We start from the raw sequence: 19,553 nt of genomic DNA on the forward strand, positions 1-19,553 counted from the left end.
AACTACAATAGAAATGACTGAACGTGACTTTAAAAAGATATTAAGCTCTCTATCTTAATCAAGAAACAAGCCTTCATAAAAGAAAGAAAGAAACCTCAAAATTTAGGAATTCCTACTTGGGAGAAATTTACTATATAAAATTCAAATTTCCAAGACATGTGAAGCAAATATGTAACCCAAGTTTTGCTACTCATAGAACTGCAGTCTCCCTGCTGTTTCTTAGACTCTCCAGATGAGGGCTCTGCCCACCTTTCTCATTGAAGCCTATAAACCTTGAGAAACCTGAGACTGGTTTCTCAAGATGGGGCCCCTAGCAGTTCCCTCCGGGGATCTTGATGCTGAAAAGAGTGTGAAATTGGCCAAATCGCTTGCCCTCTCTGAGCCTCAGTTTTCTCATATATAAAATAGGGATGGTAATACCACCTCACAGGGTTTTAGTGAGAGCTACATTAACCACTGTCTGTAATGTGCTTGGTTCAATAAACAAAGGCTGCTATTATTATGTTCCAAGGATGTGTTTGAAAAAGTCACTTACAAGGAATTCCCTGGCGGTCCAGTGGTTAGGCTTCTGCACTTTCACTGCTGAGGGTTTGAATTCAATCCCTGGTTAAGAAACTAAGACCCCATAAGCTACATGGTGGTATGGCCAAAAAGAAACCCCACACCTTCCCTATTTATCTGCATAGTGAGCCAGCCAATAAGACGATCGCCAGTTTCAGATGACCTTCTACATGGTCCTCTATGAATGAGGCCAAGAGACAATACAAGTGTCCAGAAGATAAAAGAACCCAGGAAACATCTCCTGAGTAAATGAATGAAATGAGTCTCAAATGCTTTTGCTTAAATTAAAAGGTTTGGGGATTTCCCCTCTTTTTTCTTGATTATAGAAGTAATAGAAGAAAAAATTACTAGTTCTTTTAAAACTATATATATATAATAGCACAGAAAACTGAAAAGGAAAGAGAAACTTTAGAAAGGACTCATATCCCTTCCACCCAAGGGGCAATCTAACTTATTTTGACATCCTTCTTTTTCATTATTTTGACATTGTTGTGCTAGTTGTATACTGTATATGATTTTATAAAATATAACTTTATTTTTTCCACTTAGTGCATTATAAGCATTTCACTTAATGTTTCATAAATAACTTACTTGAATAATGTTTTATTATATGGGAATATTTAACAATTTCCCCATCATTGGACTTACAGGATTTTTCCAATTTTCTATTGCAAAATACATTTTCTGAGTGTCAGAAACATATATATATATGTTTGTGTATATATGTATATTATGAGCTCAGAAAAGAATAGAAATGTATGTGTGTGAGTGGGTGCCTTTGGGCATGGGATGGTTGGCATGTGGCAGGGGTTTGGACTTTTATGTCACATATTTCCTTACTGCTTTAAATCGTTTACAGTGAGCAGGGATGACTTTTGTGATTAAATGTTTAAGCAAACCTCAGAGAAGGCAATGGCACCCCACTCCAGTACTCTTGCCCGGAAAATCCCATGAGCGGAGGAGCCTGGTAGGCTGCAGTCCATGGGGTCGTGAAGAATCAGACATGACTGAGCGACTTCACTTTCACTTTTCACTTTTATGCATTGGAGAAGGAAATGGCAACCCACTCCAGTGTTCTTGCCTGGAGAATCCCAGGGATGGGGTCACACAGAGTCGGACACGGCTGAAGTGACTTAGCAGTAGCAGTAGTAGCAGAGATTGTCATACTGAGTAAAGTCAGTCAGACAGAGAAAGAGAAATCTGGTATGATAAAAAAAGAAATGATACAAATGAACTTATTTACAAAACAGATTCACAGACTTAGAGAACAAACTAATGGTCACCAGTGGAGAGGAATGAGAGGAAGGGATAGTTAGGGAGTTTGGGACCAACATGTAGACACTACTATATTTAAAATGGATAACCAGGGATTCCCTGGTGATATAATGGATAAGAATCCACATGCCAATGCAAGGGACACGGGTTCAATCCCTGATCGGGGAAAATTTCACATGCTGTGGGGCAACTAAGCTCTTAGCCAACACGCCTAGCACCTGTGCTCCACAAAGGAAGCCACCGCAATGAGAAGCTTGCACACCACAGCTAGAGAGTAGCTTCACTCACCTGCGCATAGCAATGAAGACCCAGCACAGACAGTAAATAAATAAAGTTATTTAGAAAATAAAATGGAAAACCAACAAGGACCTACTGTATAGCACAGAGAACTCTGCTCAGTATTATATAACAACCTAAATGGGGAAAGAATTTGGAGGGAAAAAAAGGGAAGGAAGGAGAAGAGGGAGGAAAGGAGGGAAGGGAGGGAGAAAGAAGCGGGGAAGAAAAGTAGAAGGAAAGAAAATTTCTGCACCAGTTCCATTTGTAAAGAGTCTGAAAGATCAAGAGCCACAAAGCAACATATTCCTTTATGTCTTTCACAGGACAAAGCCACGTACAGTTCTATGATTAAAAAGTTGATATATTTGGAATTTAACTTCTCCGAACAAAAAAAAAGTAGCAAGTTACAAATAATCCTAGCCCAACTTACTGATTGATTTTGGATTCTGTCGTGTTTCCAGCTTTATCTTTCAATTTGATTGTAATGGATCCTCTTCTTATGTTCTTATTCCAGGTTATAATATCCACAAAGTAATGATATACTTCAAAACAGGGAAAAATCATGGTGTGAGAGAAATATTCCCAAATGCTTTCCTGAATGTTCAGTTCCTAAAAACCTGACCTACCTAATAACTAGGTCTCTTTTTCCCTTCCTCCCTAGTTTTTCTGCCAAGATTCAGGGCAGAGTTTTCCAATATTTCTCTCTATTCTCTTTGGTAAAGATGGCCTGAGTGATGGCAGAACTCAATGGTATCCAGTTGCCATGTTCAGGCACCACTCTTGGATCAGTGTTCCCACGTTATTGACTGAAGTCTCATGGCCTACTGCCAAGTATGATTGATTCACCACAATTTCTGCCCATTTTAGAGTAAACTAAATAGGGGGCCATGTGGAGACCCTCAACAGCTGACAAGGCCTTCCTCAGTCTGGGTCATGTCCACTAGCCTACCCAGCCTCCCTCGTCTCTGCCCCAGTCATGCCACACCACCTGCACTGCCATACTCTCTCTTGTGTCTGGGCTTTGTCCCCTTTGCCAATTCATCCTTCAGGTTTTGACTTAATGCACTTCCTCAAGGAGGCCTTCACTGATGCTCAGACTAAGTCAGGTCTCTCTCAGAGTTCTTATTATGCTCTGGTAGTCTCCCCTCATTAGTCAGCACACTTTACTGTATTTACAAAATACAAGAAAAATGATAATCAAAAAGGTGATAAATGAATGTGTATATCCATGCAAATATTGCCTGTGTGATGTCTTATGGGGTTAAAAAAAAAAAAAGCTAAAATACATTAATGCTACAACAATAACTGGGAAGGGATGATGCTTCCTTTGTAATCCCAGCAGAAATACCTATTGATATGCATTGCTTGCTTGCTTGCTTGCTAAGTCGCTTCAGTCGTGTCCGACTCTGTGTGACCCCATGGACTGTAGCCTGACAGCTGTCCATTGGATTCTCCAGGCAAGAATACTGGAGTGGGTTGCCATTTCCATCTCCAGTTGATACCCATTAATTCCTACTGGATGAACGAGGGCACATAACATGTCCAGAGAACTTTTCTTCGTACCTACTCTTTGCTCCCCATGGTCAAGAATGATCTGGAAAAGTGGGGATCCCACCATGATAGTCAAATTTACTATCTCTGGGTCAGACTTGCAGAGAAGGACGAAGAGGCTCAGGGAGATGACAGTCCTACGAGGGAATAACATCAGCCATGGAGTTGCTGTTTCATGGTCTGTTATTACTCAGGAATTTGTCCCATTTGGATCAGGCAAATACCAAACCCTGAGCTGCTACACATGCTCCAAAAGAGGAGGGAAACCTGATAATGTGCAACCTCCTTTATAAGGGAGACTCCCAAGCAAAGTGAAAAGGGAGATAAGATTGTAAGACGTACATCTACCCAGGGAAATTCCTACTTGCTTCCTAGGGCATCTAATCATCTGCTGGCCTATTTAGCTCCCATCTTGAATACCCAACCTCTCAATGTCTTTAGAAGGTCACTGTGGCTACTTTGGAGCTGGAATTGGCCTATAGATATAGCTGACACCAATTTTTCCTAGTCATAACCTCATGTCTCAGGCAAATTTTCTGGAAGATCTTAGTAATTAGAATGGTCATCCAGTGGAGCTAACAACTATGACTTGTTGAGATTTTAATTCTTATAACCCAGAAGGTAGGCATGATTGTCCCCATTTTACCAAGCAGAACTTTGAGACTCAGAGAGGTTAAATGTCTTGGTCATACAGCTGTTGTGGGGTAGAGTCAAGATTCAACCTAGGTCCTTCCAGCTCCAAAGTCCATGCTTCACCATGGCCTTCATGTGCCAAGAAGTAACCAGGAAGCTGAGACTTAGACATTCCAAACAGAAAAGAGTCGGGCAACAGCAAACAAGCACATTCACCACTCACTGCAGAAGGGTTTCTCCTCAGCTGTGTCAAAGAATGCTTTAATCATAGGAGGATCCCCCTCCCTTAAATAGTCTTTCCAGTTATCAGCATAATAGCCTATAAAACAAGTCAGAAAAGTGTAATCTCAACATGTGTTCTATAAACATAAAAGCAGTTGGGGAGACTGAACAGCAGGTCTGACTGCCACCACCACCGCCGAGACAATCACCCTCATACCCACCCCCATGGTGAGGACCTGCAGGGCCACCAGGGCATCCCCCTCCCCAGCAGCCCCCTTATTTTTTTCACAACCCTAACCCTAAGAGCTGGGGCTTGTAAAAGGACCCTCCAGTGACTTTTCCCCTCTTTCTACTGACATTACATCACCCAGCCCTGGTTCTCAGTAGCAGGGGTGTGGGGAGTGATACACCCTGAAAACTAAAAATGTGCTATGCTTAGTCCCTCAGTCGTGTCCAACTCTTTGCGACCCCATGGACGGTAGTCCACCAGGCTCCTCTCTCCATGGAATTCTCCAGACAAGAATACTGGAGTGGGTTGCCACGCCCTTCTCCAGGAGATCTTCCCAACCCAGGGATCGAGCCCATGTCTCTCACTTTACAGGCAGATTTTTTACTGACTGAGCCACCAGGGAAGTCCTAGACTAAAAACAGCACTGATATTTTTCAGTAATACCTTCATTTTCTAGAGTATTTAAAACAGATTCAGGTTTATACCTAGAGCAGCATCACTTTTGCAAAACAATGCGCTTTCTTGCAGAACTATAATTGGGCCCCTAAACTGCACAGAACTTGGAATGGCCATGTGACTATGTCAAGAGGCAAGAGAACATCCTTCTTTGTGACTGTGCCAGCAGGAATGAGGCTAAGGGCTAGTATTGGGGCCTCTCTCTCTCCCCTTTTCCCACTGCTTAGGGAGTGGCCTCTGCATTCTGGGACCCAGGCATCAATATTTTTTAAAAGCTCCATATTCAAATATACAGTCAAGGTTGAGAACCCCTTCTCCATAGCCTGCCCTGATGTTAACTTGAGTTTTTCCTTTGGGAACAATTAGAAAATTGTCATGACCATTTAGTTGCAAAGTCTTCACCACCTGGAATATTTCCACTAACCCTTAGCAAATATCCAAGTAGCCTCCATGGACATTACTCCAGCTCACCCTGTATTTGTGTACATGTACAGAACACTGGAGTGTGATGTGGGAGCATTAACAGATATGACTTGTTAGAAGGGGTCACCCTGTAAGACCCTCCCTTAACAGAGAGGTTGTATGCCTGGAGAAGGGTGTTCCTAACCCTACGGGAGTAGACTACGTAAGATGAAACTTTTCTGGAACCTTCTTTTTCTTGCTAGAATAAAGTATCCAGGGAGGTGGCACTCCCTTCTGGATGAAATCCTATGTAGATTGCTTTTCTAACATTCTTTAGTATCAGGAGACTCCAGAGTACTTTACAGCATTATTGGCTAGAAAAAGCTAAGGAAATTAAGACACAGGATATTCAGGCCCGTTTTTAGATGGTTAAAATGGTGCTGGGATCCTACCAGAAATTAGCTCTTTGTTAATCAGAGTGGGAAACTGCTGGCTGGACTTACCCAGAACAGGACAGGGCTCCGTCTGTGGTTTGCCACAGTTGACGCACTTGCCGTTCCTATAATCCCGGTAGGAGTCACAGGGATACGCGGTGATGGTGCAGTTCTCTCTCAAGGAAGAAAGGTACAGATACACGGACCTCTGGTGGTCACACTTAAAATACTGCATTCCTTGGTTGTATAAGGAATAATCAAAGAATAGTTGTAGCATTTAATAATAAATAGTGCATCGCATATTGTTTTTTGTTCTTTGTAAAATTTATTTGGCTGCACCAAGTCTTAGCTGTGGCACATGGGATCTTTAGTTGGGGCATGTGGGATCCAGCTCCTCAACCAGGGATTGAACCCCAAACCCCAGCATTGAGAGCACAGAGTCCCAGACACTGGACCACTAGAGAAGTCCCTTGTATATTGTTCACCCATATAATTGATCATGTCTCTTACACACCAGGCACTGTGCTAATGGCTCCAGTGTAGTTGATCCCATTTAATCCTTACAAAACCCAATAGATCAGGATTCATGCTGACAAACAGTAAGTGAAAAGAGAGGCATGATTATCCCTATTTTACCTGGCACGACATTGAGACTCAGAGGTGTTCAAGGATTTGACTCTGTCCTTCCTTTGTCACTGAAATGTCAGGGTAGTCAGAGGTCCCTTGGAGATTTTTAGCAGAAAGAAGCACATTTAAACCAGTAAAGATATCAGAGAAAGAAGGCATTGGGGAGCAACTGGTAGAGAAAGACCCCCAAGAAGGGCAAAGAGAGGAGGTAGCTGTAAGAAAGCATGGAGGGTGCTTCCCCCCAGGGTTGGATGGAGAAACGGATATAAAGACCAACTTTGTGATCTAAGGTTAGGAGAGATAAGAAGGCTCCTTCAGGTGGGACCTTGATCAAGGTACAAAAGTCAAACCTAACTCAGCTCTGAGAGGTGAGGGTTTATAGCTTGGGAGGTATTTGGAATAGAAGCACAAGGAGTGATCATAAGGGAGTCAGCAGGAGATAAGCACGAGGCTTTTCTGGCATTACTGAGGGTCTTGAGGGCCGTGGAGAAGTGAACAAGTTTGCCTGGACCTTGTACTCGATCAACAAGAATCCATGACTTCTCCAGAATGTGCCCAAGCAAAGATAGGGGCTCACGTGGCAGAGACCTAAGGGCCTGGGGGTGCACAGGGCGCTCATGAGAGCAGATAAGTGGCAGGGGCTCCAGTTCTGCTACAAAGGTGAAAGGTGAAGTGAGAGGAGCTGAAAAATAGGATGTGGCACTGAAAGCCAGAAATGGGTAAGAAGAGGTGACAGACAAATGCAGGTGAATTCTTGGCGGGTGCCATGTGGTGCAATGGTGAGAGGAGGGTGATGAAGCGCAGAAGAATTGGAGCTGATGAAGGACTGGAGTACAGGGAGGTTTGTCAGAAGGTCGATAAGTCAGATGGTGAAGTCACAGAGAAATGGGAACTGGGTCCCAAGGACGAGTACTCAAATAAGAATTTTTAAATAACAGACAGTGAACCACATAACAGAGGAGTTGTAATTATGAGCCAGTAGTTGAAGAGGCACTGGGCGCTGGAGTCAGATCAATGTTTCTTCTTCCTCCAGAGCCCATGTATGTCCATAGAAGGAATTAGTGAAGGACAAAAGGAAGTAAACTGGGCAAAAGAGAGAAGCGTGCAGCCAAGCTGGCTGGAGTAAAATCTGACAAATCAACATTTAATTATTGTTCCTGGAACCTCCACTTGCAGTAACAATGAAGTTAATAACACCTTGGAGGATGTCCTTTAGCAGCAAAGCACATTATCTTTGGCTGTTCTTGGACGTTGTTACACTACAGGACACAGGATAGGATTTGAACATATACCATTTATGGTACAACTGAACACACACTATTTATAGTACAATATGGTTGCCCTACTTAACGTCATTTCATCTGGATCGTTTTCAAATACTACATCATTTCCATGGGACCATATACAGCTATTATTTTTGTATCAAGATCATTTTTTTTCCTAGAATTATTTCCATGATTGTTTAGTTATATCTAATAATTGTGCAATACAGATTCAGAGCACTTAGGGTTTTTTTTTAAATTTTGTCCCCTCATCACACTTTAATGTTGTCCTCTAACTACCTATTCTGTGAGTTTTTTCTCATTGTAAAACTAACACATGCTCATTCAGAAAATATAACATAATAGCAAATTTTGACCTAAAAATCACAGAGAAATCCAATATCCAGAAATCACCACTAATAATTATTTGGAGCATTCAATGTTTAGTCTTTTTTTCTATACTTACACATGTCCAAATATACACTTAAAAAACAAAGTAGGATTTTTTGTTTGTTTGTTTTATTTATGCTGTTTAATTTTGTCTCTTTTTCACTTTGTAAATATTTCATATTGGAAATATTTTCATTAAACTAACAACATGTTTTTTAAAATTATATCCCTTTGCTTAGGGTGCGCCATGCTATTTAATAATTTTCCTATGTTGGAGATAAATAATCCTGTGTTGAACATCTTTGCACTCTGATTTTTTTACTGCATTTTCCATTATTCCTCTAGGAGAGATTGCCAGATATGGAATGTCTAAGTCAAAGACGTACCTTTTCAAGAGAGAGAAATAATTCATAAAAGTTTTTTAATCATACGGTGATGCTTTTTTAAAGTAGTATATTTAAGCAGTAATGTTTTATTTATAATTTACAGTTGGACCACCTCTATCATCTCAGAAAATTTATTTTTAGTTAATAACAATTCCACAGGGCTTTCCTGGTGGTCAGTGGTTGAGAACCCACCTTGCACTCCAAGGGACACAGGTCCAATTCCTGGTCCGGGAAGATTCCACATGCAGCAGAACAGCTAACCCTTGCTCCACGACTGTTGAGCCTGAGCTCTAGAGCCCATGAGCCACAGCTACTGAACCTACACACTGCAGCTACTGAAGCCCGAGGACCGAGAGCCGGTGCTCTGCAACAAGAGAAGCCACTGCAATGAGAAGTCCCACGCACTGCAACTAGAGAAACCCTGAGTGCAACAGTGAAGACCTACCACAGCCAAAAAATAAATCTTTAAAAAAAAAAAAAAAACAATTTCCCATTGGGATTTCCCTGGTGGTCTGTCCAGTAGTTAAGAATCCACCTTGCAATGCAGGGGATGAGGGTTCGATCCCTGCTGGGAAAACTAATATTCCCACATGCCATGGGGCAACTGAGCCTGCATGCTCCAGAACTGGAGTGCCTCAGTAGAGAGCCGAGCTTCACAGCAAGAAAAGAAAGTCCAAATGCCACAAAGAAAGATCCCACATGGAGCAAGGAAGATCCGAAACTAAGACCTGAAGCAGCCAAATAAATAAATATTGAAAAAAAAAAAATCCCACATAGAATGATAATCAGATTTTTAAAATACACCCTTTTAAAACCACTGTTTGGCACAATATAAAGATCTATACTTACCTCCAAATATTGTTTTGGGGCAACCAGGTTGATCCAATCCTCCATTTGGGTAGAAGTCTATGTTTCCTAATGGTTTCTTGTAGCCCAGTGCTAAAAGAGAATATACTATGCTTTCATACTGCTTTGAACTCTTCCCATCTCATAGCTCATTTGCCTGCAACAGGATATAGGCAGGGATTGTCTTATTCTTGTCATTGCTGCTATTGTTGTCATTATACCTATTTAAATATTTTGTCCAAAGTTAGCCAGATAGTTTTAACCCACTCCAGTGTTCTTGCCAGGAGAATCCCCATGGACAGAGGAGCCTGGTGGGCTACAGTCCATGGAATCACAAAGAGTCAGACACAACTGAGCGACTAAGCACAGCACAGCAACCAGATAGCTAGAAAGCAGGGATTTCTAAGTAAGAGACTAGGAAGCTGGTAACAGAATTTATGTCTGATATTTCTGGAAATGAGAGTTTTGGCCCTCATTCACTGCATCACTGATAAAATGATAAGTTTCATGTTTATATTTGGCTGGAACACGCTTATTGCTGGGTGATTCCTGAGCCTCTAATTGCATTTGTGTAAGTGTTTAGTGAATAAGAAACAGGAAACCTTCACTTAGTAGGAGAAACCCTTAAAACTGATGGATCAAGGACGATTAAAAGGTTGGAAACTCTTCTAGAAAATGGAGACCTAGAAAATTATAGATAGATTTAATAATTGCTTATTCTGTTTAACCTTCTAACTCCAAAGTAATAAAAAAAATCCTTGATTAAAAGATTATATATATGAATGTATGTGTATATATGTATACACATATATAGTGTATCATTGCAATAATAATATGCGTGCATGCTCAGTCATGTCTAACTCTTTGCAACCCTATGGACTAGAGCCCGCCAGGCTCCTCTGTCCATGGGGATTCTCCAGCCAAGAATACTGGAGTGGGTTGTCATGCCCTCCTCCAGGAGACTTCCCCAACCCAGAGATCCAACCCTCATCTCTTATGTCTCCTGCATTGCCAGGCAAGTTCTTTACCACTATCACCACCTGGGAAGCCCACTATTATATATTGAGACAATACATGTGTCCGTGGGTGTGATACTAGGGGTTTTATACAGTTTTCTTCTAGTATTCACAATGTCTGAAGAGTAACCATTGGTAAATTCAGATGAAGTAAGTATGAAGATTCTGGGGCTCAGAGGACTTACGGAACAAACATGACACCACCAGAAAGAACAAAACCTGGGGTTTGAGTCCACCTCTGCCTGCAAAACTTATACTTTTTTCCTCATTTACTTTCTTTCCAAAAACAAAAAATAAATTACTCTGTGCCATCCAGAATTAAAATGGCATTGAGGTACTGCATCCAAATTAGATAACACTTCACATGCTATAAAACAAGCCATTTCACAGAGACATTTATTCTAAGTCACACAATACCACCCCAGAGTGCCCATGATAGCCAGTCAAGGTGGTTGTATCACAAAAGGGATGTACTACTGAATGACCACTCTGTCATTCTGTCCCCTCTGCCCTCCCTAAGTGCCTACTCCAGCTAAGTGCCTACTCCAGCTCTCCTCCCAGACATCTGGATATAAAGACCCACCTTTAACATCAGCCCAATCCCCACATTATGTACCCAGTATTGGAAATTAAATCAACACCATGAAAGACAGAAATAGCCAGGAAGATCTACAGAGAGCTGGAGAGGTCTAGGCAGTTCAGAAATGCTCTGTGGGGGGACTTCCCTGGTGATTCAGTGGCTAAGACTCTGCATTCCCAGTGCAGAGGGCCCAGGTTCATTCCCTGGTCAGAGGACTAGATCCTACATGCCCACAACCAAGACCCGGAGCAGCCAAATAAATATATAACCTTTTTTTTTTTTTAGGAAATGATCCCACATGCCACAACTAAGACCCAGAGCAGCCAAATAAATAAATAAATATATATATATATATATATATATATATATATATATATTTTTAGGAAATGTTCTGTGTGGAGAGACACAATGCTTAACTTAATCTTTCAACTTAAGGAAATAATGAGAAAGAACAAAAAAAAACACAGAAAATCATGCATCCAAACCGAGTTGCACTTATGGAAACATTTGTCCATGGTGTGCAAACCAGCCTCTCATTCCTTGATGGGTCAAGACAATCACTTTACAAGTAAGAGGTAATGAGAAGGGCACCCCCACTCCTTCAGGAGGTCCTAGATGCCTGCATAAAACCACTTCCCTTCAATCTTCCTGTGGATTTGGAAGCCTGCCCTGTAGGTAAAGAGGGAATCTGGAGGAACCTGATCCGCCTCTGCATGAGCATCCCCACAGGGAGAGACTCTTTGGGAGTTTGGGGGGGGAGGTGGTCACTGACCCACAAAGACAAGAATGTTACCGTCTGTGTCAGAATGGATGACATCAACGAATTGTGCGTCTCTGGGATCTAATCTGTCCTCTGGAGGTTTCCCGTTGAATAAAGGGCCCGCAGGGTCCAGACCTGCAAGGAAAACAGAGTTGGCTTGGCAGCCCCACGCCATGAGTCACCTGCAGCGGGCTTTTGATCCCTCCTGGTGAGGATGGTTCACAGGCTGCAGGGCACCCCTGGTGGTCAGGCACTCACATTCCCATCCTGCTGTGTCAGGCTCCTTTCCACAGCCCCATAGCCTTTTCCCACAGTGGAGGTGGTTACCCTCGCAGCACCCCCTTGAGAATGCAGCCAGACTCCCTCCGGAGGTGTACCTTTTTCTTTTTGCCGAGCGACGTGGCCTGTGGAATCTTAGTTCCCCGACCAGGGATTAAACCCACATCCTTGGCAGTGAGAGCTTGAAGTCTTAACCACTGGCCTGCCAAAGAATTCCCTGGAGGTGTACCTGTGTGGGCCCCCACAGTAGGGAGTGCACAGACAGATGGGGACCAGTGACGGGGATAAACTGGTTCCTCAGGAAAAAAAGCATCCAAGGGTGCATAAACAAAGTGAACACAGTACTTATGTTTATCCCATTTTAAATAACCTAGAACTTCACTTCTCTTCCTTGTTATTAAAAAAACTCCTTTATTGTTTCCATTTTTATTCACATTTACCAGCTTACATCAGAAGCCTGGGAGGGAGGCAAGGTAGCTATTGTCATTCCTATTTTACATGTGAATGAACTGAGGTTCAAGTGTCTTAACCAGAGCCACAGTCTCACAATGCAACCAGCTCTCTCCGCTGAGCTTTTTATTTCCATTAATTGGGTTTGGCAAACTGAGTGGGAAAGTGTGAGACTCATTTGTCAGGCCAGGCATTAGACCAGATATGGAGGAGGGAAATAAGTTGTGTGTGTCAGTTCCTGCACAGTTAACCCACTCCATAAATGCCTGAGCTGATTCCTTGCTCTTGGTCAATGTCAGTGGGATGTTCCTCACCATCATTATGAAACAGCTGCCAAAACAAGAGAGCAGCTCCTGTGATGATGTAACCACACACTAAAAACACCAGAAGATCCCAAAGGCCCTACTAACTAGAAACTTACCTGGAGTGGAAACGGTTTCAAGGGATGTCCCCCCAAGTTTTTATCTATGAAGATCATTTTAAATGACATCTCCTATCCCCAGTGCTATAAAACCCAAGAGATAGTATCTTTGCCTCAGCAGTCCTGGTTCTAGCCCCAGTCTCTCCATTTCTCCTCAGCTAACACCCTAGATTCCTTGAGGTATATCATTATCTGCCTCCTTTTCTTATCGCCCTGTCTTTTTCTCCCCCAATTTTTCTTCCTCTTCTGTCTGCTCCCAGCTGAAACTGATGTGGGAGGGGGTGGATCAATAACCAGGTACCCAAGTCCATAGGATATCAGCACAGCATTTTAAGGCAAGTACAGAGAAAAAGAGAGCGAGCCAGGCAGTCAGGCAAGAAAAGGGAAATTTATTAGAGGGAAAAGAGAGGGTGACTGGCTCTTAAGGAGGACCAGCGTCCTCCCTTTCTGACAGAGTCCTTCTTATACTCCACCAATGAAAAATTCTCTGAGGGGATGGTCACGCAGTGGAGGTCTAGAATCTGAGAAGATTCCACAGCTTTGAGAAGATAGGTGCCAGTGAGATAACACGATGCCATCTGGGCAATTTGGTCAGTCTCAAGGATCACTGTGATTTATTCCTTGCTGGCTTGGTTGACATAACGAGCAAGCCATCTTATCAGTGAGACCCCACGTGGATCCTATGAAGCATGAGAAACTCAGAACCTCAGAAACACCTTGCTGGGGAAGCCTCCCCCTCCTCACATAAAACAGCAGCACTTCCTGCCTGAGAAAATGAACAGTAAGAGCCTCAGTTTATAGCAGCCTCCAGATTCATGGCCGATAGACTGGCTTACCGTATAAAGTCCAAACCAGGGCAATTTCAAAAGTGATAAAGCTGCTATTAATAATTACGCCAGGACTGAAGACACAAATGAGGAATGTCACAGTAAACTTGGACATATGATCTCCTTAGAGAAAAGTCATAGCAAATGATCAGCTTACACTGTCAGCCAGAAATCACAAACTATCCTTAAAAAGCTGCATATTTTGTGTGAGCAGAGATCACTGAAGTTGGATAGAAGTGACATGAGCCCCAAACCTAGCATTAACCAGCTGTGTGATTTTAGGCAGGTTACTTCACTTCTCTGAACCTCAGTTTCCTTATCTGCAAAACAGAGGTAGAATTACTTGCTACTTCAGAAGGCTTACCAAGGCACTCCTATATCTAAATTCAGAATACTGAGATTATTACAGAACAGAAACAAAACCAACAAAATGGAGCTCTTTCTTGTTGCTCTGTGATCGCCAGCAAAGTGTCTAGCTAGTGATCCCTGGTTTTGATCACAAAAGTAACCAGTTTGAGAATCTGATGAAAGCCCTGGACCTCAGACCTCTTCCCAGGACAAATGTCCAATGTATTACAGGTGGCTTTAGGGGCCTCCCTTACTCCCATCCCAAAGGTCACCATGAACTAACTCTCCAAGGCAGTACTATCTAATAGAAATATAATGTGAGCCACATATATAGTTTAAAATTTTCTAGCAACCACTTTTTAAAAGTGAAAAACAAAGAAAACTGATTTTAATAATGCATTTTATTTAACCCAATATAGCAGTAAAATTTCATTTCAACATGTAATGAATATAAAAAATCCAATTTTTTAAATATATTTAAGGTATATTTTAATATATTTTTTTGTAAACTGCAAATTTCATGAAACTTTAATATTTTCATAACTTTTTTCATATTTTAATATATTCTAATATATCTTTCATTTTTAATAAGACATTTCATATATTTTAATATATTTTTCAAATTTTTTTAATATATTTTTTTCAAGATCCAGTGTGTGCTTTGTATTTATAGCACATCTCAGTTTGCATTAGCTACATTTCAGGTACTCAATGGTACACACAGCTCATGGCTACTATATTGGACAACACAGATCTGTGGTCACTTTTTAATGTATGGCATTCAGACCACCTGAATCTTCTGGTTAAAAGCAGACTCCTGGGACTTCCTGGTGGTCTGGTAGCTAAGAATTCACACTCCCAGTGCAGGGGGCCCTGGTTCTATCCCTGGTAAGGGAACTAGATCCCACATGCCACAACAAAGACCCAAATAAGAAAGACCCAGTGCAGCCAAATAAATACATTAATTAAATGTTTTTTAAAAAGATAAGAAAACTAGGCTTAAGTTACTTTTAAAAAAATAAATAAAAGTACAGACTTTTGGATCCCAAGACCAGAGATCATGATTCAGCATGTCAGTATTGTATCCAACACTCCAAGATGATTTTCATAAGAATCAAATTTAATGTATTATCAAGTGATGTAGGTACTTGAAATGTTTTTAAACCTATTCATCTTGTTTGAAGAAATTAATGAAAAGTAATACCAGGAGACGTGCTTGGAGAGGAAAAGAAAAAGCAAGAACAGAAGACAAAAGGGGAAATGAAAGAGATGAATCAGACACTCTGGCCTAGATAGTTAGCAAGCAGAACCGCCCGGTTCTTAGGAGTTGGGAGTGAATTATGTCTTTCCCGCCCCACAATCCAGTGATCCCACTCAAGAAGGGCAGTTGGAGGTGAGTGGGGAAGGGAAACGCTTTACCCCTGAGACAAGCGCTTGGGAACAGGTGAATTTGACGTTGGGGCTCAGTGAGGATGAGGAACTGGGAGAACATGGGGCAGTCAGAGGAGACAGAAAATGGAGCTGCAGACTGTGGGCTGAGTCCAGGTCACAAAGCAGGGCTGCATGGGCCCAGGGTGGAGGGGAAGCTGGCTTGGGGAATTTCCATGGTCAGAGGCCAGGTTACATTGTATTTCTATCCAAAGTAGTTGTGGGAACAGGCTTGCTGCGAGGCTGAGGAGCAAAATTAGGGGGTAGATAGAATAAGGCAGTGATGGGCTGGAGCCCCCAGCGCTAACACTGGACAGCCCATTTAGCTTTTCTCTCCCCAAACTTTCTGGTCAGTGACGTCAGGTCAGTAGCTGAAAATCAGCCACAGTGGGATTATTTACATCATAGAATCAGCAAATGCTATAAATTTATTTGTGTGTGTGTGTGTTTGTGTGGACAGCTGATCAGCTTCTAAACACACCACTGGGAAAAGTCCCGGCTCCCAGAGGAGAAGCTCCCAACAGATAAAGATAACAAGCAAATTTGAGCCATTTTCCTTTGTACCCATAAGGAAAAATGAATTTTTAAAAAGTAAACACGTGTTGCCTTCTAAAACATTATAGTAATAATTTTAAAAATTGAAAAAGAGGGACTTTCCTGATGGTCCAGTGGCCAAGATTCCACGCTTCGAATGCAGGGATCCCAGGTTCCATTCCACATCGCCACAGCTAAGAGTTAGCGTGTTGCAGCTAAAGATCCTGAATGCTGAAACCTTGTGCCACAACTAAGACCCAGGACAGCCAAATAAATAAATATTTTTTAAAAAACTGAAAAAACATTTTGCTTACCTAGGAAAGCAGGTGAATAACATGAGGGCAACCTTGGCATTCGGAGTGAAAGTGAGGAAAAAAAAATAGCCCAGGAAAAAATGTGACCTCAAGTACCAGGGTTAGAAGACACCCAGCCAATGTGGAGTACATATGTATGTGAGAGAGAGAGACAGACCAACAGACAGACAGAAGGGTGGGGGAGGCGGGGCGGGGCGGGCCAGAAGACTAGCCCAGGGCCACATGTCAACTTAAATACCACATTCAGTCCTGTGACTCTAAAGGGTTACCTCTCAATTGTAGTTGGTTTGAATCATTTACCTTTCCCCTCCCTCCTTCCATTCAGTTCTGCCTTCCAGATTGCCTAGATTTGGAATGGCTATCTCAGTGTAAGGATCGATTCTGGAAAAGATATGGATGGCCAGAAGCTTTGCCTCTCTGAAAGAGAAAGCCTCCCTCAGCCCTTCGTCTGTCACTGTGGAAAGTTACTGAGCACTAGGCAAGTGAACCCAGCAAGGGGATCTTTCTTTGGAGTTTCACCTGCTGTGTTTCTGAGGGTTTTTATTCAGTCTTGGTCTGACAGCTGATAGTCACAGAGTAAGCTCCAGACAACATAATTTCCATCTCATTTTCCTACCCTGAAGCTCCAGCTATGCCTGGGGCTATATTAGATACTAGTTTAAACAATCTTGGATTAAATGAAAGGAAGGCCATCTGCTTGGGGCAAAATCCCCATCATGTGACATAGTTGTTTCTGTAGCCATAAGAGAAATAAAGTCAGCATCAAACTTTTCTACAGCATACACAATTAATAAAGTGCACATATTTTATTAAATAATAAATTTAATACTGCTGAAGTCAGTTACTACTATGGTCTTCCCTTTGCACAAGAGGACATTTGCTCAGAGTAGTTAACTAATTGGAAGAGCTGACTTGGAACCCAAGGACTTGGATTTCCTGTATCATGCTCCCCCAGGAAACACAGTTCACAGGCTGGTTATCCTGTGCCCATTCACAGGAAGCCTTACCTGTAACTCTTACCTGTAATTCTCCCCAGCTGGCCATCATACATCTTTCCCACAAACCCAGCTATGTGGGCTCCTAGACTTACTCCAATCATGTAAATGTCATCCAGAGAAGTTCCTTCTGCCTAGAATTTCAAAAGGTCCATTGTTAAAAATTGTGAGGGGCCAAGGAGTTGACAATACCTGGAGAAATTTCCTAACTGTTGACTTTGGAGAAATATTTCTAAGCACCTTATGTCCACTATCTTATTAAAATGTCACAACACCCCCACAAACTAGAAGCTATTCTTTTGATTATACAGATGAGGAAACTAACTGACCAGGCTGAAGTCATCTTCCCAAGGTCAAACAGCTTCTAGGAGGGAGCAGGACAGAATTCAAACTTGTCTGTCCAAATACAAACCTGTGCCTTAATTTTTATACCATGGTGTCTCCATTCGTGCTTCTGCTAGGAACCAAGCTGAGACATCTTAAAGCCTTCCCCATTGAGAAGAAGGGCAATCAAATATTTTAATGAACTCCTTTATCTTCAAGCTGGCTTGGTTAATGAATTATCATGGAGAGGGAAGGAAGGAAAGAAAGGGGCAGGGCATATAGTCCATAGTCCTGGGATAGCTGGTCATGAGTCATTTTAATATTCCCTTTCCTAAGGGCTGTGGCTTAGCTGAGGAGCTCATGTAAAATTTATGTCACCCCTGGTCACAGTGGCCACCAGGTATGGCTCTCTGAAATAGCCCCGATATCAAATCACTTTTTATCAGATTGGGTATATCAGTTTTGGTTTTGGATAATCTGATCGCTAAACTTTTGGCAAGTCTAAGAAAAGGAAGAGCTATGAAAGTTGAGAAAACTCTGGGCAGTGAAGCCAGGAAACCTCTCCAACCCATTAGGTAACTTTATATGAGTTAGAAAAAGATGTCCCTTCCCCAGGACACTTTGCTGTCATTCACTAGAAAATTATTATAATAGATATATAAATCTACAATGTCTACAGAGACGATGGTGCTTAGATGGATTCCCTGTGCAGTGCACAACCTGAATAGCCATACCTATGGGCCTTACCTTCAGCCCTTCCCTACACCCTCCTGGGGGCTTATTCAACTAACATTTGCAAAACACTGCAAAAATAGTCCTCCTGGTCATGTAGACACCTCTTGGCTTTAAATATCCAGATAATGAGCCAATTTCAATTTGGCTCTGAACCATCTAAGAGAATTCCTCCTTACCAACATTAGATCGATAAATTCCTTCAAGACTGTTGCCACTTTTCTGGTCTTACTAGAAGCATGGTTGTACATTACAGTAGTAGCTCCTCGATTCCAATCAACAATAACCACATTCATGTCTTCCACAGAGAGCAAACCCTCTACTAAGTCCTCTATCCATACTGGAGGAGAGCCTGTCGGCCTGAATCCATGGACCACAAAGGTGGTTTTCTTAGTTACATTCAAGTTTCCCAAAACTGTGGAGTTGATGGCTTCTGCGCAGGTTGGGTTTCTCCTTGTGTAGAGCATCAACTTCACATTTAGTCCCGTTCCAACCACTGCACTGTGAAAACTCAGTTTGGTAAATGAAGGACATGTTTCACCTGTGTCTGAAAATAAAAATTAGATGGTATCATTACAGTTCTTTCCTTAGACAGACATCAAATAAGAGTTCTGTCCTACACTCATTGGAGTTCTTTCCATGTGTCCTACAGTACCTAGCAAGAGGCTGGATCTAGTTGAATGAAGTTTAAACATCATATCTGATTTAGAGTTCATAAGTAGTGTCTTCTTTTTCATGCAGAAAATAATTTTTTAAAAAATCCTACCCTCTTTTAAGATATAACCCAAAAGCTACCTTAGTGAAGCCTTCTCCAACTCTCCCAGCCTTAGTTACTGTCTGTCCTTCAACCCAGAACTCCCCAGCTCCTCTCTGTGCCACAATGACAGCCCAGTGAAGACATTTTCAGGGATGTACTATGGATGTTGCTTTATATGGATGTCTATCCCATAGGACCACAGTCTCCTTGGAATGGTGGCTTATGATTAATCTCA

General features: G+C 42.0%; 1 protein-coding gene across 1 annotated transcript in view; it reads right to left on the reverse strand.

Moving 5' to 3' along the window:
• LIPH (lipase H) overlaps nucleotides 1-19,553 on the reverse strand; it is a 48,430-nt gene that overhangs the window by 13,350 nt on the left and 15,527 nt on the right. The window contains exons 2-8 of the mRNA XM_043875366.1: nucleotides 18,741-19,108; nucleotides 17,531-17,639; nucleotides 11,943-12,044; nucleotides 9,557-9,646; nucleotides 6,112-6,279; nucleotides 4,523-4,618; nucleotides 2,546-2,657 (exon numbers count right to left, since the gene is read on the reverse strand). Coding sequence (XP_043731301.1) covers nucleotides 2,546-2,657; nucleotides 4,523-4,618; nucleotides 6,112-6,279; nucleotides 9,557-9,646; nucleotides 11,943-12,044; nucleotides 17,531-17,639; nucleotides 18,741-19,108 — 1,045 coding nt within the window. The remainder of the gene's footprint in view (nucleotides 1-2,545; nucleotides 2,658-4,522; nucleotides 4,619-6,111; nucleotides 6,280-9,556; nucleotides 9,647-11,942; nucleotides 12,045-17,530; nucleotides 17,640-18,740; nucleotides 19,109-19,553) is intronic.

This window comes from Cervus elaphus, chromosome 19 (assembly GCF_910594005.1).
Source record: "Cervus elaphus chromosome 19, mCerEla1.1, whole genome shotgun sequence".
NCBI lineage: Eukaryota > Metazoa > Chordata > Mammalia > Artiodactyla > Cervidae > Cervus > Cervus elaphus.